General features: G+C 43.5%; 1 protein-coding gene across 1 annotated transcript in view; it reads left to right on the top strand.

Annotated features, from left to right (window-relative positions):
• The window catches only part of bcl9l (bcl9 like), a 66,152-nt gene that overhangs the window by 23,359 nt on the left and 22,362 nt on the right, over window positions 1-20,431 (top strand). The window contains exons 2-4 of the mRNA XM_083773265.1: window positions 10,776-10,847; window positions 13,326-13,853; window positions 20,138-20,260. Of these exons, the coding sequence (XP_083629391.1) occupies window positions 13,427-13,853; window positions 20,138-20,260 (550 nt within the window). The 5' untranslated portion in view covers window positions 10,776-10,847; window positions 13,326-13,426. The remainder of the gene's footprint in view (window positions 1-10,775; window positions 10,848-13,325; window positions 13,854-20,137; window positions 20,261-20,431) is intronic.

Here is a 20,431-nt window from a genome sequence, read left to right as displayed (position 1 = left end):
TTAAAATGGCAATATAAGGTTTTTTTCCCCCTTTAAAATAATGAAAAGGCAGAAATGCCTAATAAAATAATATATGCTAAAAAAAAGAAAGAAGAAAAGAAAATGCTATAAATAAACTTTTTTGAGTGGTGCAAGCCACTGCCTGGCTGGCTGGCTGGGTATGAGCATGAAAACAGCATGGTTGTTTTTCACCACCTGTGCGCAACCTAACACACACACAAACACACACACACGCACATTATTAACTGTATATATGATGATTTCGTGTGTGCCAGTACAGTGACAGTACAGTACAGTACAGTACAGTACAGTACAGTACAGTACAGTACAGTACAGTACAGTAGAGGGACCGGCACACAGTAACTCTGTAATTTCTCAACCGTTTCGGACACGGGGCGGCTCGCCGGAACCGGCCCGGCCCCCTGGGCGCGTTCCTGGGGGTCACTTCACACGGGTGTAATTATTTTTACTGTACCGAAACCGAACCGAAACCGTGGCCCCCATACCGAGGTTCGAACTGAACCGAGGTCTAACTGAACCGTTGCACCCCTAATTCTGAGGTACTTTTACTTTAATCGAGTCATTTTTCAATACATTACTTCTACTTCACTGCTCCTCTTAGGCAAATACTTTTTACTCCACTGTAATTACTTGACAACCTTACTTACAATTTTGTATGCATTGGCTATTGAAATATTTAGATACTTTTACTTTGGCACTGTAAGTATATGTTGATGCAATACTTTTTTACTTTTACTCAAGTACAATTTTGAATGCAGGGCGTGCCACCATTTCTATATTGTGCTACTTTAGTACTTTTACAAAAAAACAATCAGACTACAGTGTGTGTGTGTGTGCATTGTGACTCTGCGCTTATGGTTCTGACTGTCAACCGAATGATAGCTTTTATAAATTAGGCGAGCAATCGCTGGTACGTTGCCAGGCAAATAGTTTCTCCTTGGCGAGCATTGTTATTTACTTGTACTTGCATATAGTGCTGTCATAGTGAACACATACTGCCAGCTTTGGTTTCAGAACCAGATGTAGGATGCCCTTACTTAACCTCCATTGTTTTGTTTTTTTTAGGGCCAGACCGATGTCAGATCTTTAGGTCTGATGCTGATCCTGATTTTGAGAGTCCTACCTACCACTGATGTTTTGAACCATACAGTATTTTGATTGAAACAAGCACAAATAATAATAATAATACATTTGTGTATTTGAGAACTTTCTAGAGAAAACAAATATCAGCTGCATCAGTACAGAAGTCGTTAAAAAATAATAAAAAAAATAATGGGAGATATATCGGCCAAACCAATACCATTTTGCAGGCTCATCTTTTTTCCCTCTGTGGGTTAATCCTAGTCTGAAAGACTAGACCCCCCCGGGAACCCCCACACCACTCACTTCACACGGGTGTGATTTTTTAAATAGAGTTTGAAGTTACATTGGGTTTGTATAGGAAGGGGGTGTGTCTGATAAAATCAATATCAAATATATAAATACTGAATCAAGCAACTTGCTCACAAAAGCCAAAGCCAAAAATTAGAATGACCCACACATTTGAAAGTGAACTGTCCCTTTATTTGCACTTGCACACTGCTCCTAATACTTAGGATGAGATGTTTTCATGTATGCACAAATGGACTGTGACAAAAAGGACCCCCATTTCCCTTGTACCCAATGCGTTCCTCCACTGCTTTCTGACCACAGCGTGGGGCAAAATCATACACTGTCCCAGCCCCCCCGACTGCCCTGCAAACAAGAACCCCCTCCTGCTTTTCAGGATAAGTCAGGCTTCACTTGGGAAGGCAGGAAGGCACGTGGGTGACATCACCTCTACGTAGCCCAACCCCTTGCATCCAGCAGCGAAACGCAGTCTGCCTTGGGCAGTTGGGAGATGTGTTTTGTTGGATGTACACACACACCGCTCCTCGGCCAAAAATAATAAGCTATGGGAAGCTATTTTTCGGTGGCACGTTATGCTTAATATGATCAAACAACAAGTTTACCTCAGTGTTTTTGTGTGGGGACATGTTCTGTATCTGCTGCGTGGATCAGCTCGAGTGAGAGCACACATCAGCCCTGAGCTGTGCTGCGCGCACCAGAGAGTGCACAGCAGAGAGGGATTCCATAACTCGGTTCACATGGGTTTGATTTTATTTTTTAGATATTAATTTTGCTTTTACTGCCTTTCCTGATAGTATAGGTAGATAGACAGGAAATAGGGAGAGAGACACAGTTAAAATGTCATCGGGATCGGGACTCGAACCAGTGACATGGGGGAGCCTAGGGGTCCGCTCTACTCTATCTTGCAGACCTGGGATTCCCTCTACGGCAGACCGGCCACACACACACACACACACACACACAGTCACACACACACACAGTCACACACACACACACACACACACACACACATAAACACCCATACGATTTGTCAGCCCCCGCCTTGTGTTGAGGGAGTGAGTCACACATTTTGTCAACAGGAGAGAGACAGGCATGTCTCTGTCTGTCCCCGTCGTGTTGGGTTAATGACTGATAGATAGTCCTCGCTCGCTGCACAAGGCTCTATCTGTGTTGACCGGAGCCGGCGCTGGTTAATGACTAATTTCAGGTGTGTGTGTGTGTGTGTGTGCGTGTGTGCGTGCGTGCGTGCGTGCGCGCGTTTCTGTTTATTCTTCACCTGTGTGTAGGTGAGTGAGCATTTTGGGGGAGGGACAACCTGGGCTTACTCACTCACTCCCTGTGATTAGGTTTTTCCTTAAGTCATCAGAGATGTATTTCACATTAACCACTTAAAGCGAGGAGCCCCCACCAGGAGGATGTAGAGATTCTGTCCTACTCCTCCCGCCCGACACTCCCTTCTGCAAGTATTGAAATTTGAACAAAACGTCTTTGCTCGAGGCCAAAAATTATAATTTGATGTCTTCCCGTGAGGCTGGGACTCGGTTAAAATAGCTGATCTTCAAGATCTGATCTTCTTTTGTTAGACATCATGCAAAGAAAAACATGTTCATCAAGGAAGCATCAAAGATGTATACACAAAAGTCTTCCCGACTTGTTTTCATTGTGGTCCTTGGTCTGGGACAAACATTGCAACAAAATACATACATTACATCAATAAACCAGTAATGCCCTGTAAAAAAATATTTACGTTTTCGAGCCAGGTAGGGCTTTACGCCTGCTAATTATTAAGGCCAGACGGTGCCTCGGGCCAGCCCAGATAGGCCCCAGGTAGGGCCGTGCCTTAATTTTCGGGCCTGTTGAGAACTCCAATGCCTTTGGAGGCCGTGTATGGCCTACTTGTGCGGTTGTTGTCTGGTCGAGACAAGAACACAGGACCACACGGCACCACACAACACAACACCCCGCGCAGGATAGACGCTTCTACAGCACTAGAGAGAGAGAGAGAGAGCCATGCTGATCACGACGATTCAATTCAGTTTGATTTTTATCATAGTGCCGATCCACAGTTTCCATGTCAAGGACCCCCACATTGAGACGAGATTCAAGCAATATCTCACACACACACACACACACACACACACACACACACACACAGATTTTAACCTTTGCAACAAAAGTGTGTGTGTGTGTGTGTGTGTGTGTGTGTGTGTGTGTGTGTGTGTGTGTGTGTGTGTGTGTGTGTGTGTGTGTGTGTGTGTGATGGACACAGACAGGTGTTGTGTCAAGAGGGCATCAGCTTGCAGTTCTGGACTTGAACCCAGAATAAGAATGTTGTAGTACACCGTAAAGTCCTCAGTGTTCATTTAACTCAGTGTACGGATCCATTTAGGTTCCAGTCTACCAAGGATTTTACTCTGTAGTAGAGCTTGTCTCCATACCTAGCCAGTATACCGTATCACAGAGTAGAATAGAACATTATGATTTTCCTAGTGTGACGCGCATCAGTCTTCTATGGACACAATATTAGTGTAAACAAACGGCGGGCACAGCGACAACAGAGCACTGTCTGAAACGGTGGCTAAACCTGTTTTTGTTCAATGGTATCATATGGCAGTATGTCACAGAAGATGCGGTCCAAAAACGGTGGCATTGAAAACCCACTGCGTGTCACGTAACGAGGTGTTTCACTGTTTCAACAGGTAGCCAGGTTAGCTTCTGCATGGCTAGCTTCCAGCCAACAGTCCAAGGCAAGCAAACTTGTCTTCTCCCAGGGATAGTCATGGAATAAGGCTGCATCCTTTCCACACGTTGCCGTTGATGCATTATAGTCTTCCTTAACGCAAAACAATAACGAGATGCCGCAGCTACAGAGTATAGCCTTGTGTTATTGATCAACATGGTGGATACCAGTTTTTTATTTATTATTGTAGCAGCTAAAATGGATGAGGTTGAGGAAAGGTGAAATGCTGCTGCTGCTGTTGTTGTTGCTGTGATGTGATCTCACTGCACATGGGGATTTTGTTTTTGCTGCTACTATCCAAAACTCCTCTCACTGTGTCATTATTACATAATGAGTAGTTAAACAACTAGTCGACTAGTAAAGTAGGCAACTAGTAAGAATCACTAGAAGTGAAAGCCCTAAAAAAAAGTGTGTGTGTGTGTGTGTGTGTGTGTGTGTGTGTGTGTGTGTGTGTGTGTGACTATGCTGTGGCCACAGCGATGGTCAATAGGTGCGGTTGGCGGGGGCTTAAAAATGTTTTTCTAACTCCAACAGCAAGAGAGAGGGTGAATACATGGACGGACTGGTATACCACAGGTCCATTATTTGGTTCCATTTGTGCCCTCTGACTTAAGTGTGTGTGCGCGCGCGCGTGTGTGTGTGTGAGAGAGACAGTGCTTTGCTTGCTATGATCTATCTTTGAACTGGTAAGGACTAGTCTCTCTTAAAACAGTTTAAAGTAAATATCTCTAGATCATTATGTATGTTCATGTTATTGTTGACTTGATAAATGCTAAAGGTGTCTTCCAACTATTATTCTGGGGACGTTTGAGTAATATAATTTGATCAAGCCTTTTCTAACATTACAGACTACACAATAAGTTATAAAAAAATAAGAATAAAACATATTGCTGTCAGCATAGAGATACTGAGTAACACCTAGGTGTGAAATGTACGCGACCAGTCACGACCTAGTCTACTCCAGGGTTGCCAAGTCTGCTTACTTCCAGCAAAACTTGTATTGGTTTTTTTCCCACAGTTGCTTGCCTGGTTTTTGGATGTTAGTTATCTTATTTCTGGCAACACTCTTGGATTTGAATCCTGCAAATTAGCAGTTTTGGACATATATGAGGTTTTCCACCCGACAAAGACAATATCCTTCCTGCAATTCTTACAAACGTCTATTCATTCATCATCTTGTTTAGATTAATAATCTAATAATCTCATAATTTACAACCGGTCCGTAACGCTGGTCGCTGGTTTCGTTTTATAGGCCATGTTGTTGCCCCAGAGCCAGACAACGTCCTGCTTCCGGGCTGCATGCTTCCTGGCCTATTGGGTCACAGTTAAAGGGATTAAGGAATTAATCTGGTTTAATTACATTGGTCATTCATAAATCCAGTTTAATTACACAATCATCCACTAAAGCAGACATGATTTAGTTTTCGTCTAAATACACACAACCCTACTATTATCAGTCGACATGTGTGCGTGTGTGTGCCGTTACTGCCGTAGACCATCCTACTCTAAATGCGTCACGCCTCTGCGTTTGTGTGTGTGTGTGTGTGTGTGTGTGTGTGTGTGTGTGTGTGTGCGTGTACGGTTGTAATGCACGTAACTTGAGAACCGTTTGCCTCACCGACTTCAAATTCGACACACGCAATCCACACCCCCGCAGGGAGTGCAGTGCCTGGTATCGAGTCGGTCGGACCCACGGTTCTCCAGAACCACTACAAAAGGCTCTGATCAGGCTCTACCAGTGGGTCTAATCAGCCTAAATCCCCTCGCCTGTGCAATTCTGATCATTTCAATGCCATCGCACAATCAGTGTAATGTAGTTGTTCCGGCCATGTCATAAGGGTAAACAAAACATATGGCTAAAATAGCTGGTTTACGGGCCCGTTGTGAGCTTGTGGGTCGACTGTTTTGTTTAAATTAAGTTAAACAATTTCATAGGTTTAAACATATTGTTTGTTACACCATCACTAAACACAGGTATATTTTACCCAATATAAAAAATATTTATCATCAAAATATATTGCAGTACAGCAATACATTGCCAGTACTTGAGGTGCTTTTTTAATTTTTAGTTTTTTCAAATTTGATTTCATGAGGGGGCCCTGTCATGGGGGGGAAATCGGTGAAAAACGTGCATATTATTATTTAAATATTCCTAAAAAAAGTTGGGAACTTCTCCTTTGGTCCACCCATTCCTAAAACATGTGAGAATGGTCCAGTGAAGAAAACAATAACAATTAGTTTTTAATAAATCTTTATCCCACGATTTTGTAAACCATTTTTTGTCAATTGTCTAGTGGAATCCTGGGCACACTCCCTCTGCCAACGCGGGGAGAGCAACAGACTGACCTCATGTTTTCTTCAATGCATGAGGAGTCCGTCAATCTTTTCAACTGACGGGGAGGGTTTCCCCATTTGGGTGTAGCGCGTGGAAGGAAGTAAGGAACACATTATTCCAACCATTTCCTTTCCCCTCCATCAGGTGCTCCGGCTGGCCAGAGGGAGGCAGTTTTAGAGACCAGGATTACTGCATGTTTTTGTGAGGATTCCTACCGTAGGGGACACAGGGACAACATACAAACTCTGCACACTCCTTTTGCCAACCCCACTCAGGGTATGGGCACTGATGACGCAGAGGAGAGAACATGCCCCCAGCCCCCACAGTGTCCCCAGCAGGAATAGAGCACAGGATCAGCTGTGAGGCAAACAATTTGTATTTCTGTTTGCCTTTTAAGGCTTCGTAATCAAAAATTGCATTTGTGCACTTAAATAATACAAATAAATCACTGACATATTTAATAATTTACAATATAGCGGAAGTAGTTGATCCACAAGAAAAGAGGGCCACAATTGTAAAATGACTTAAAGTCTGGGGTCACAAGACCGTGACAACGACACTAGGGATGCACCGATCCGGCTTTTTGGCATTCGATACCGATTTCGATACATGGGGGTCCAGTATCTGCCGATACAGAGTACCGATCCGATACCCCCCACAAAGAAACGTAAAAGCTGTATGCCTCACTGTGTGGAGTCTGGAATCATTATTTTGTGTAAGGCAACATCAAGGCTTGACTTAAACATTACTTTCCCAACTTTGTAAAACAAAATGTAACAAGCACAGATATAAATGCACTGAATTATTTATTAAATAACTGTGCAACAATTAGACCAGGTTAATGTGTGCGCAGGCTAGCCTGGCTGCATTCCACATGTTATACTGTCAATACTACACTGCTGTGTCACAGAGGAGGTAGAGTTGTTTTCATACTGTAATTACACATAATTATCGGATCGGATCGGATAATGGATCGGCCACCAATCCGATACCCGATCTAGAATTTTAGCCTGGATCGGCGCCGATCTCCGATACGAGTATCGGATCAGTGCATCCCTAAACGACACCATTAATAGCAAAATCATTCAGTGTTTTTGAAAAGTATGTGCTTTACTTTGAGGAGTTTGTTTCAGAAGGATTGATCTCTATATCAAGTCTCAGTGTGGGACAAAATGACAAAATGAGATGTCAATAGTTCCCTGTTCTTTGTGTGCTGTTGATGGTACATTCCCACAGACAAAGCCAGTCTGATGCATGCAGTAGAAGATGGCAGAGCCTCTTGAAGTTGTCCCACAGCCTGATCTGATGTAGGATGATCTTGCAGGTATCCCACAGCCTGATCTGATGTGGGAAGATCTTCCAGGTATCCCACAGTCTGTCAAAGTTCTGATAGTTGACGCCATGGGTGTTCTTCAGAGTATGAAGAAGGCATCAACCATGCTGAAGCTGGCAGATCTTCAGGATGCATTTAACAAACGCTATTATGAGGGACGCATTGTCTTTGATCGGTATATGGATCAGTCATTAAAGAAAAATACTTGACAGAAGAGAGCTACTTCATCTGTAGAATATGAAATCCATCCAGAGATGAAGCTCACCATGTCCATCAAGGATAGTAAAACAAAAAAAAACAAGTTAACCACTTCACTAATCAATGACATAATGTATTTGTTTTTGCCCTGAAGTAGGGTAATTGAAAGGCAGAGAGTTGACAAGTTTGCTTTTTTCCCTTGAAAACAATGAAAGTCAGACCAAATTAAGATGTCTGTTTTGCATAGCTCAACTCACTCAAGGATGTATTGGATCTGAAAAATATTTTGTGCCATTAGTGTCACTAGACTGGTGCCCGGCTGTAGAGAACTGAGTTGATGGATGATGGAAGTAGGATCCATGCCCCACCCGGCTATGCAATACCCGTTGTACCCGTGTCAGAGTACCCGTTCCACCCATTTGTCTGTGTCCCTTTCATGCCCATATATAGAGATATCTGTGGCTGTCTCTCTCTTGAGAAAGCCTGGTGTTTCTTTCTTCCTGTGAAGTGCTCCTTTTCAGTCATCTCGGCAGGTTAGCTTGAACAATTTCCAATTAAGATGTGGGTTCTTGTACCAGTGTCTTGATTTCAAATGCAGTACTGGTGGGTGTACATTTGGGACCCTGAGTGAGTGGTGTCACTAACATTCCTCCTATCTAGTAAAGTAGCCTATACATTGTTTTCTTATCCGTTAATGAGCTTAAGTTAATGCTTATGGAAAACCTTAAAAATGGTCAACTTGTACAACCAACCATCCAATAATATATATTTCTTTACATCTATTTTTACATTGGAATATGGAATGAATATGGAATGTGTTCCAGGCCACAAGAAATCTCAGCTGGGGTGAGATTTGGCCCGTGGGCTGCCAGTGTAATATCACTAGTGTAGAGCGAAAAGGGGACTACGTATAGAGGGTGACCTAACCCTGATTAACAAAGTTTATAGAGATTAAGTGGTTTACCATATGAACCCTATAGCATACCTTACCTATTCTGGGAGACGATCATTCGTCAAAAATAGACTATTTACAAGCTGCATGTTTTTTTTTGCTGAATCTATTTGGTGTCGAGGAGAATACTAAGCAGACCTATTATAGAGCCCTGGGGGACCTCTGTCAACCAAGTGGTTAAACTAGTTTGATGTTTTTTTCTTTCTAGTTTTTTCTTTCTTTCTTTTTCCAAACGAGTTTGCACTAAACACAGCCGTGAGTAAGTGCTGGGCGGCGGGCGCTTTCCGTTGCTTCGGACTGGAACCCTCAGAGCGAAACTGTGAGTAAGTATGAGAGAGAGAGAGAGAGAGAGAGAAAGAGAGAGAGAGAGAGCGAGACAGGTATTGCTAGAGATAGTGTAGTAGTGGAATGTGTGTGGTGGAGTTGTTGTGGTTTGCAAGCGGCCTGGGAGAGAGGGGGAGGGCCCGCTGCTTCACCTCTGATGGCTCTCCTTCACCCTTAAAGGGACAGTTGCATCTATTGTTCCACTTTTCTTCCTTTTTTTTGGAAAGTGTGTGTGTGTGTGGGGTAGCTTCTCTTCTTCTCTTCTTGTCTACTCAGATTTGTTGTGGTCACACATGTTTGAGGGGCGCAAGCCTCCTATACACAGGTTTAATGTTTGTCTTTAGTTCAAAGTTTGTTGACGCATTGACAATGAAGGGAAAATGTACGTCATGATGTGTCGTTTATGTCATATTGTCTCTTTATTGTTAATGGCGTTTAATGTTTGTTTTACATCACCATTACATCACCTAATCAACATGAGATAGACTTTAATAGACAAGTAAGATGCGCAAACGCGGGAAGCGAACGCAGCTCGTAAATTGCAATAACAACAATTAGAATAAATTACGTACTTTTTTTTCTTTTTAGTTAGTAATTATTTTAAGTTTTCTACTGTGTGTGTGTGTGTGTGTGTGTGTGTGTGTGTGTGTGTGTGTGTGTGTGTGTGTGTGTGTGTGTGTGTGTGTGTGTGTGTGTGTGTGTGTGTGTGTGTGTGTGTGTGCGCGCGCTACAGCTGTGCCCTCTGGTGGCGGGCGGGTGGTGTCACAGCGGGACAGACAGACAGACACACAGACAGACAGACACACAGACATGATCTGCAGGGTCTCATAGTTAGTGCTCATTGCGTTCGCAATCACTGCGTTCGCAATTAGCGCCCCTCAATTCACACAGGTGTGATTTTTTTAATACCATACCAGAGATATTAAAAAGATCCCTGGCTAATATGCCTTATATGCCTTAAGTATTTTATTTTGTATTTTATTTTAGAAAACGGACAATTCCCGTCTCAAGTTATAACTTTTATCAGCTTTTGATATAAACAATACACAAAGATGGAAATGTTCCCATTGTTTTGGCATCTATTGTAGCGTACGCCCATATTAGCCGTGTGTCACAACATACATTAGAGCGAGAGCCTTCATATAGGCCTACTTAGTCTCCACCTCCCCTACCCCTAACCAAGGGAAACGTCTTAAGGCAACACTGATTTAACAGGTGGAGAAGTCAAACGCAGGTCTAAGATAATAAAGGTTCTATAATAGACAGTAAACAACAGCTGTGTCACAACAGAGCAGAATAACTGCCTTCAGGCAAATAGTAACAGCTGTTGTTTTAAACATAGCTGCCCTGAGGTGTTTTCTATGTTTAACCACCCCAATTTCCTTGACAATATGATGACCACGGATGTGCTCTAAAAGTGTGAAAAGGGTATTTTTCATTTCACTCCATCCTTAACCGTGCTGCCTCCTGTGTCCCCCTGCAGGTCAGCAGCATGTGGTCAGTGACGCGTCCTCCACAGCAGCAGCATGGCCCTGCGTCCACCGGGTGAGATGAGGTGAGGCCTCATCCCCAACTCTGGAACAATAGTTCTGAACCACAGTCTGGAGCAGTAGTTCTGAACCACAGTCTAGAGCAGTAGTTCTGAACCACAGTCTGGAGCAGTAGTTCTGAACCACAGTCTGGAGCAGTAGTTCTGAACCACAGTCTAGAGCAGTAGTTCTGAACCACAGTCTAGAGCAGTAGTTCTGAACCACAGTCTGGAGCAGTAGTTCTGAACCACAGTCTAGAGCAGTAGTTCTGAACCACAGTCTAGAGCAGTAGTTCTGAACCACAGTCTAGAGCAGTAGTTCTGAACCACAGTCTAGAACAGTAGTTCTGAACCACAGTCTAGAACAATAGTTCTGAACCACAGTCTAGAGCAGTAGTTCTGAACCACAGTCTAGAGCAGTAGTTCTGAACCAGTCTAGAGCAGTAGTTCTGAACCACAGTCTAGAACAATAGTTCTGAACCACAGTCTAGAACAATAGTTCTGAACCACAGTCTAGAGCAGTAGTTCTGAACCACAGTCTAGAGCAATAGTTCTGAACCACAGTCTAGAACAGTAGTTCTGAACCACAGTCTAGAGCAGTAGTTCTGAACCACAGTCTAGAGCAGTAGTTCTGAACCACAGTCTAGAGCAGTAGTTCTGAACCACAGTCTAGAGCAGTAGTTCTGAACCACAGTCTAGAGCAGTAGTTCTGAACCACAGTCTAGAGCAATAGTTCTGAACCACAGTCTAGAACAGTAGTTCTGAACCACAGTCTAGAGCAGTAGTTCTGAACCACAGTCTAGAGCAGTAGTTCTGAACCACAGTCTAGAGCAGTAGTTCTGAACCACAGTCTAGAACAGTAGTTCTGAACCACAGTCTAGAGCAGTAGTTCTGAACCACAGTCTAGAACAATAGTTCTGAACCACAGTCTAGAACAATAGTTCTGAACCACAGTAGTTCTGAACCACAGTCTGGAGCAGTAGTTCTGAACCACAGTCTGGAGCAGTAGTTCTGAACCACAGTCTGGAGCAGTAGTTCTGAACCACAGTCTGGAGCAGTAGTTCTGAACCACAGTCTAGAGCAGTAGTTCTGAACCACAGTCTGGAGCAGTAGTTCTGAACCACAGTCTAGAGCAGTAGTTCTGAAAAACAGTCTAGAGCAGTAGTTCTGAACCACAGTCTAGAGCAGTAGTTCTGAACCACAGTCTAGAGCAGTAGTTCTGAACCACAGTCTAGAGCAGTAGTTCTGAACCACAGTCTAGAGCAGTAGTTCTGAACCACAGTCTAGAGCAGTAGTTCTGAACCACAGTCTAGAGCAGTAGTTCTGAACCACAGTCTAGAGCAGTAGTTCTGAACCACAGTCTAGAGCAGTAGTTCTGAACCACAGTCTAGAACAATAGTTCTGAACCACAGTCTAGAACAGTAGTTCTGAACCTCAGTCTAGAGCAGTAGTTCTGAACCACAGTCTGGAGCAGTAGTTCTGAACCACAGTCTAGAACAGTAGTTCTGAACCTCAGTCTAGAACAGTAGTTCTGAACCACAGTCTAGAGCAGTAGTTCTGAACCACAGTCTGGAGCAGTAGTTCTGAACCACAGTCTGGAGCAGTAGTTCTGAACCACAGACTAGAGCAGTAGTTCTGAACCACAGTCTAGAGCAGTAGTTCTGAACCACAGTCTAGAACAATAGTTCAGAACCACAGTCTAGAACAATAGTTCGGAACCACAGTCTAGAACAATAGTTCGGAACCACAGTAGTTCGGAACCACTGTTCTAGAACAGTAGTAGGTCCACAGTTCTCAAAAATAGCTGAAATAGCCAATGTATAGGCTTAATGTTAAAGTTAGAGCGTCTTGACCTCCTCTCTCCCCCCCCATAAGTCCCCATGGTCCGTCACTGCTCTGGAAGCCCTGCATTTAAAGGTTTACAATACGTATGGGTAACAGATCTTTAAAGACATTATTTGTTTAAAAAAATACCAAAAATAGCCAATTTATTTTGGTGCCTTAAGTCTGCAAAGTGAAGGTTCTTACTGTACACAGGGGTCATGTTATGCTTTCCGACAAGTGACGAATGACGCATCGCACTACGTGTCTCAGGAGTTTTGAGGATTTGCCATTTTACATGTTGTGCCGACAGCATGGGCACAACATGTAAACAAGGAAGTTAATGTGTATTCTGGTGCTTCATCGTCATTATAGTGTGCAACATATGATGAAACCTCAGCAACCATTCATCTTTCCAGAGGTTTGCAGTCTGCAGAGGTGCTCCGCAACATATTGTATTTTTGTCATTTTTATGTCACTTTTATGCTTTCGGGTGACATTTGGCAACCGAAAGCATTACATTCACCATAATCAGAGCAGAGCATTATTGGTTCTCAAAAATGTTCATGTCAAGGATACACAAATTGATATGTATCCGGGACACCCCCCCCCCCCCCCCTCCCTCAAATAAATGAGGTCAGTTAAATGGTTAACTGACTCCGACTCTTTTTCTCTTCCAATCAGCGTCAGCTGTGATCAGCGTTGAGCTCCACCCACAAGGACCCCCCCACAGATACCTCTCCATACCACACCCCACAACCTTCCCAAATCCAACAGCCAATCAAATGCACCCGGACAATAAACTGGCCAATCATGGCAAGGCGGTGACCAGCAGCGACCAAGGCCGCTCCCACATCCCCAGCGTGAGTCAGCAGCAGCAGCAGCAGCAGCAGCAGGCTCAGCAGCAGCTGCAGCAGGGCTCTCAGGGTGGGGGTCCGGGACATCCACCGGGGCCCAAGGGAGGCGGGGGAGGGGCCGCCGGGAGCCATGTCAAAAGCAACCCCATCTCCTCCTCTGCGGCCAACCCCGCGCTGAAGGCGGCCGTCGTCGGCCAGTTGGCTAGCGGCGGTGGCGCAGGCAGCGCGGGGGGCGGCGGCGGGGGGATGCTCAAAACCAAATCCAAGCGGGAGAGAAGCGTCTCCATCGACTCCTCTTCCTGTGAACCGAGGGATGCCGTCAATGCCGGCGGCTTGGAGCCCGATGCCAAAGGAGGTGAGGGTGACATGACCGCACGCACAGTGCACACACACACACACACACACACACATCACTTGTAGATCAGCAATTTTCAGGGGTTGCGGACAAATGCATATTAATCTGTGGGTCCTTAACATGACAATGTTTAATTTAAACAACATTAGGAAGTATGCTCAAATAAGCAACTACACTTTAGAAACAAGCCCAAAAAACCCCCAAACTACCAAATTGAACGATTTATATCAGCTCATTTGGAAGAGAAGTGTATAAAAAGCATTGTCTGAGATATGTTGTGTAACTGTACTTGCCTCTATGTTTGATTCACAGTAGAAGTGTGATGGGAGATTAATCGGCAAACACATCGGTATCGGCCGATATTGACCTTCAACCAATATATCAGTTAAATAATATATCGGTTTTAGCAGATATTTTATGTTATAATAATTATGCTGAAAAATAAATAAAAAAGCCAGAAAAAGCCTTTTGGGATGATGAAGGCTGCGAATTATATCAGTGTTTTCTGGGGAAGCTTTCAAAAGTATCAACACGTTGGAACATTTTTAAATAAATATTCTACATTCAAGCTGTTAATGTTGGGATATGGGCGAACATTTCAATAATAGTGCGTGCGTGCGTGCGTGCGTGCGTGCGTGCGTGCTTGCGTGCGTGCGTGTGTCCGTCCGTCCGCTGGGTTACTTTAGGCAGTTTAGGGGGTTCCAAATGGACCATTACAGGTCTGCAACTCAGTTATGGTGGTACTTAAAATACAAACAAACAAAGAAAACAGTAAACAGTTCCAAATGTGATGAAACCGATTCTGGTTCCTCAATGTTGGAATGCGGTTCCGGATCCAAACCCTACTTCGATCCACTGTTCAATTCCAACACTTTCCCACTAGGCTTTCTTTCTAAGAAAGGATGTGATGTGTGAGGTCAGGGATGCACAGACATAATGGGGCTCTGCATGCATACGGGATACGGCTTCACTTCCTTTGCTCCCTCATATCAGGCCCGATCTTTACCAGCAACACACGATCACAACGCCTTCACCACCTCCAGCAGGAAGTCGAGTGAAGTGAGCGCACGCCACGGACAGGAAGAAATGAATACAATCCAAAATTGTTTTTGTCCTCTTTGCCGAAATGCCCTGACCTTTCTGCCAGCCATCAGGACTTTCCCCCCACGCTGTCTTCTTTCTTTTCTTTTCTTTTTGATGCATCGCTTCAGCAGTGTCTGTAGCACGTCATAGCTGTTCTGGTAGCATTTAGTCGACCCTAAATTGATACATATTTGGCCGCAGACCAACCATCTGAAAAGGTTTTGTGCCAGGGACCCCCAGAAAAGAATATTTGTGTTAAAACACATAGTAAATGGTTCAACATTTTTCAAGATGTTAAAAAACACAAAAAACAGATGCACATCGCTGGGACAACTTGACACGCTGTGAGCTTGTAGATATGCTATTTTTGGATAGCCAACATATAAGTGGATGCTGTGCTACTTTTACATCTTCGCGCCAGTTCAGTCTCTATCCTTCTTTATCCCATTCTGACCTGAGATCAGATTCATACGAGGTTTCCGCCGGACACACACTGGTCTGATGAACCCATTCTGACCTGAGATCAGATTCTAAAAATGTCAGTCGCTCTTCGATTTTTCAAAAATAGCAGACCTACAAGCTCGTATCGCGCCACTCGGTGGCGCGATATGAGCTTGTAGATCTGCTATTTTTAAATAGCTAAAGCATAACATGATGCCAACACCAAAATGGGTGCCCGGTCAGAATGGGTTATACTCTATGGTCTTCCCCCCCATCTCTCTCCCCATTTCCTGTCAGACTACTTTCAACCTATCAATAACGGCAGAAAAAGCCAAAAAGAGAAATCTTAAAATAACTACTGATTTGGAAGGCATTTGTAGAATCGGCCTCAGGCCTTAATGGGTTAAACAGAGAGGGAGTGGGAGGGGTGTTGTAGATGATTTTAACACACCTGTCGGCGTGCTCGCCTTTTCGTTTAGATTTTTCTCTTGGATTTAGGAGAAAAATCCCTATGACAAAGCAAATATATATAAGCAAATAAAGTTTTTAAATAATGAAAGAATGTGGAAGAAGGGACATCCGCACACTGCCACTTGCTAGTTCAGAGCAATTTTATTAGCTCAATTAATAAAATTGCTCTGAACTAGCAAGTGGCAGTGTGCCAGATGTCCCTTCTTCCACATTGTATACTCTTTGTCATCATCGCACCTGCTCCAAATTGCCTGCCGGGTGTGCGGAAGTCTTCTCTCTATAAATAATGAAAGAAAAAAGAAAATAGACAATGTGCTATTTTCCCAATGTTTGCCACAAATCACTGTACGACAAAGTACAACATACCCCTCAAGTGACTAATCGATTAGTTGAAATATGAAAATAAAATACAAAAAAACATAAACAAAGTGAAGAAAACGTATCTATTAAATTCAATCGATTATAAAAATATAACGTTGCTGTCGGGCAGAAACCTCTTATCTCCATATTCTAACTTGTAAACTCGTAGATTTGCGCCCTATTTGATCATACTAACAGCGTCACAGAAAAGCATCAGAGGTAGCAGATCTGCAAGGCTGGAAACACAGCCCGAAGTGACACGTTTAGACACTACTTTTGTTATTTGGGTATTTTAATCCAGTTTTAATCCAGACCTGGTGACGAGGCCGTCACGTTATGATGACGAAACCGGAAATCAACCCATGCCCTGGGCTGCTAGGGCTTCTGGGAAATTGAGCCCAATGCAAGTGAACGAGGGGGTAGAGACAATCTTGGCCCGCTTTGCTCTTTGTCTGTGACGCGGATCAGGGAAGTGGCTTTTTGTTCTAGGCAGCGTAGAATATTTGATTAAATAGCGGGGAACGTGGCTTACGCAGTAGTCCTGTTAAAACAGCTAACTCAACCACCCTCCCCCTCTCATGCAAGTAATTGACAATGGGTATCTTGCCAATGTCAGCTGGGGAACACCGTAAAAGAGGATGAAGAAACCAAAGGTCATATATAAAGTCACAACTTTGATGAGGCTTTGTTTTCAAAATATAAGCTTTTCTTCATTTGAAAAAAAAAATGTATTTTTGTATTAGGTGATTTCTTCCCGACAGCAGAGATATGAGGTTTCCACCCGACAGAGACGATACTAAAACGATCCGACACGTTGTGTCTGGGATCTTGTCTGTGTTTTTGCATGACATCATTGTATTACTCAATTCAAGCATCCAATAGGGCCTAAGTGGTCAATCAGACTAATACATTGAGTTGATTTCTAGAATATTTTCTCGTTGATTTATAATGTAACAAAGTTTTTGTTTTTATTATACAAAGAAATGCATTTGATGTATCGATTAATCATCCTCGTTAGAATAATCACTATGGAAATAATTGATTGTTGGAGAGAGAGAGAGAGAGAGGGAGAGAGGGAGAGAAAGCGAGAAAGCCGAAAGAGAGTGAGAAAGAGAGAGAGAAAGCCGAAAGAGAGTGAGAAAGAGAGAGAGAGAGAAAGCCGAAAGAGAGAAAGAGAGCGAGAAAGAGAGAGAGAGAGAGAGAAAGCCGAAAGAGAGCGAGAAAGAGAGAGATAGAGAGAAAGCCAGGGCGGATCCTTTGAAGGGAATTCTCCTCTGGCTCTATTCTCTCTCTCCCTCTCTCTCTCTCCCTCTGTGATCTAATTTCTGCCCGTAGGAAAACAAACAGACACACATTCAAATGAAATGCAAGTCACCCCCTGCCACACACACACACGCACACACACACACACACACACACACACACACTCACACACACACACACACACACACACACACACACACACACACACACACACACACACACACACACACACACACACACACCACCCACTTACTTGACAGGCACTTGGCCCCCTGCACCGGGGGAAGAGGGCCCATTGTTAGGAGAGACGGCTAAATGAGGTATTATAGCAGAGAGGGTGGGGTGGGATGGACGGCTAACTTGCCAATGTCAGCTGGGGAACACCGTAAAAGAGGACGAAGAAACCAAAGGTCAGCTCGGTATCGCAACAAAACGCCCGTATTTGTCTGTCTGTCCCCTCTTGACCTTGACAGATGTGGGATTTTTATGTAACTGATTCCGATATTAGAGCGTTTTCCCAGTAACTGACGAAAACGGATCAAAACTACATACATATAAACTAATATACACTACACATACAGCATACTATAGAGCCGATACTATGACAGAAGATACTATCCACTTTGGACAAAGAAAGAGCTCCCCTCAGGCTCTTCCCTCAGATTTGATCAATGTTGATATAACAATGCTTTAATTGTAACGGATATGTTTTTGTTAAAAGTTTAAAGCACAATGTGCTTTAGTAATCATTGCTAGTAGGGATGTGCCGATGAGACATTTTGGCCGATATCGATATCCGATATATTTAATTGCTGTTATGGCCGATAACCGATATTACCGATGTCGATATGATCTCATTCTGTATTGAAAAATTACAATAATTTTGTCCATTCTGAAAAGTACATGTAACAGGCCGGGTATCTGCATTGCAGGCAAATCAGATTGAATTTAAATACCTTTATATAAGCTTGTAGATCTGTTCAAGCTGTTACTTTGGGCTTGTTTATCTGTAAAGACATAATCGAATCGATGCCGGATTAATCTAAAAACAACTAAAATCGACCGATACCGATGTGTTTGCCGATTAATCTCCCATAAATAATTGCTAGTATACAGAGTGTTTGTTCATTAACGGAGGTCTCCCCTTCAATCCATTTCAGGTGGTTTGCCAATTTCAACTAATCAGGAGAGTGTACCCATTTATCAGCTTCAATTGAATATATAACGGCTCAAACATGTCTGCTCATTTTCTTTAACACGATTCGCTACTCACCAATACAAAGACGGTTTTGTGATGAAAAAAGCCTACTTTCCCTTAGTAGTGGACGCACTCTGAGCCCCCACTACACGACGTGTTTTTCACCGGAAGAAAAATATAGTCAATGGGATTTTCTCTTGGCAATATCTGTAGAGGGCGCAGTGGAGTAACTAAAAGTATTTTTTCTTCCGTGTATAAAATGCAATTTTTTGCCAGATTTTTTTTTCCTATGTGGTGGGGGGCACAGAGTGCATCCACTGAGGAAAGTATGCTTTTTTCATCACAAAACTGTCTTTGTATTGGTGAATAGCTAAATCGTTTTTTGTATTTTTGTAGAAGTCGAGAGGCTGTGCTGCATGTTATGCGGCAGCAGGTAATGGAGAGTTCCATAGCCTTAAGGCGGAAGAGTCTTAAGGCTATGGATCAGAGCTAGGAGATGTGGAGATTCCTGCTACTGAACAAACACTCTATAGCAATACTATCAGAATATAGAGCTATTTAATTAACACTTACTTTACTATTTGGAGCTAATAGATGACGCATTGTGAGCTTGTAGATCAGCTATTTTCGGCAAAGCCATATGGTGTAGATGAGGGAAAATTAGTGTCCTTATTATAGACCCTTGGGGAACTCCGGGCAATTATGCAATATAGGGTTGAAGTGGTTAAAAGGCAATACAGAGCCAGAGTTTGAGAGCCCTCTATGGGCCGATGGAAGAATAGTTGTGGCTGTCATCTTGTCTCTATACTGTGACAGTTTGTCCCTCTGGTATTCTGTTACTCCAGGTTATCTGATATGCTTATTAGAAGGTAGACTTCTCTCCCAACAACTGGGGCCAGAAATGGCAGCAACGGGGCCTGTAAAACAGCTGCTATAGACCACATTCACACGGTGGCCATGTTGGCATTTTAGGAGGGCTGTGGGCAGTTCAGATAACCGCCCACCAGTGACATCGTCGTTAGGCAGATTATTTTTTAAACAAGATTTAAAAAATATATATATATTTTTTTTTATTACCATGAGAACGATTGCTTCCATTTTCGCACTGCAACTTTTCAGGAATAGAAAGCCTGCAGTTTCTATTGGCTTGGATTCCCCTTTGAACAAACATCTGGAAGCACTGTGCCGAAATAATACATTTTATCGATTATAAACAAATCTATTTATATATTTTAGTCGATTCACTGATTTATTTAGAAAATGCAATAAATATGTTTAAAAAATGTACTTCTCAATTATTGAATTATTTGAAAATGTATGCGCACAACAGCAGTGATACAAACGTGTGTGTGTGTGTGTGTGTGTGTGTGTGTGTGTGCTCACGTGTGTGTACGTGTGTGCTCACGTCACGTGTGTGCACGTGTGCGTATGTGTGTGCCCATGTGTGTGTGCATGCATGGTCCTACAGAGGGTGTGATGCGCAGTAAGCGGCGCTGCGTCCTGGAGAAGAAGCAGCCGTACAGCGGGGATGAATGGTGCTCCGGAGCAGACACTGAAGATGACGAGGACAAGGCCCACGCTGCTTCCCACCGTGAGTACAGCTACACCACTGGTCCTTAATGTGGGGTCCTTGAGGTGGTTCCAGGGGGTCCCCAGGGGTCCTTGAGGTGGTTCCAGGGGGTCCCCAGGGGTCCTTGAGGGGGTTCCAGGGGGTCCCCAGCTAAATGACTGATAGATACTGTAGGAACCAAACGTGTCTGTA

The sequence above is a fragment of the Protomyctophum parallelum genome (genome assembly GCF_964188405.1).
Source record: "Protomyctophum parallelum genome assembly, chromosome: 9".
In the NCBI taxonomy this organism is placed as follows: Eukaryota; Metazoa; Chordata; class Actinopteri; order Myctophiformes; family Myctophidae; genus Protomyctophum; species Protomyctophum parallelum.
This window is presented reverse-complemented; position numbering and strand designations above follow the sequence as displayed.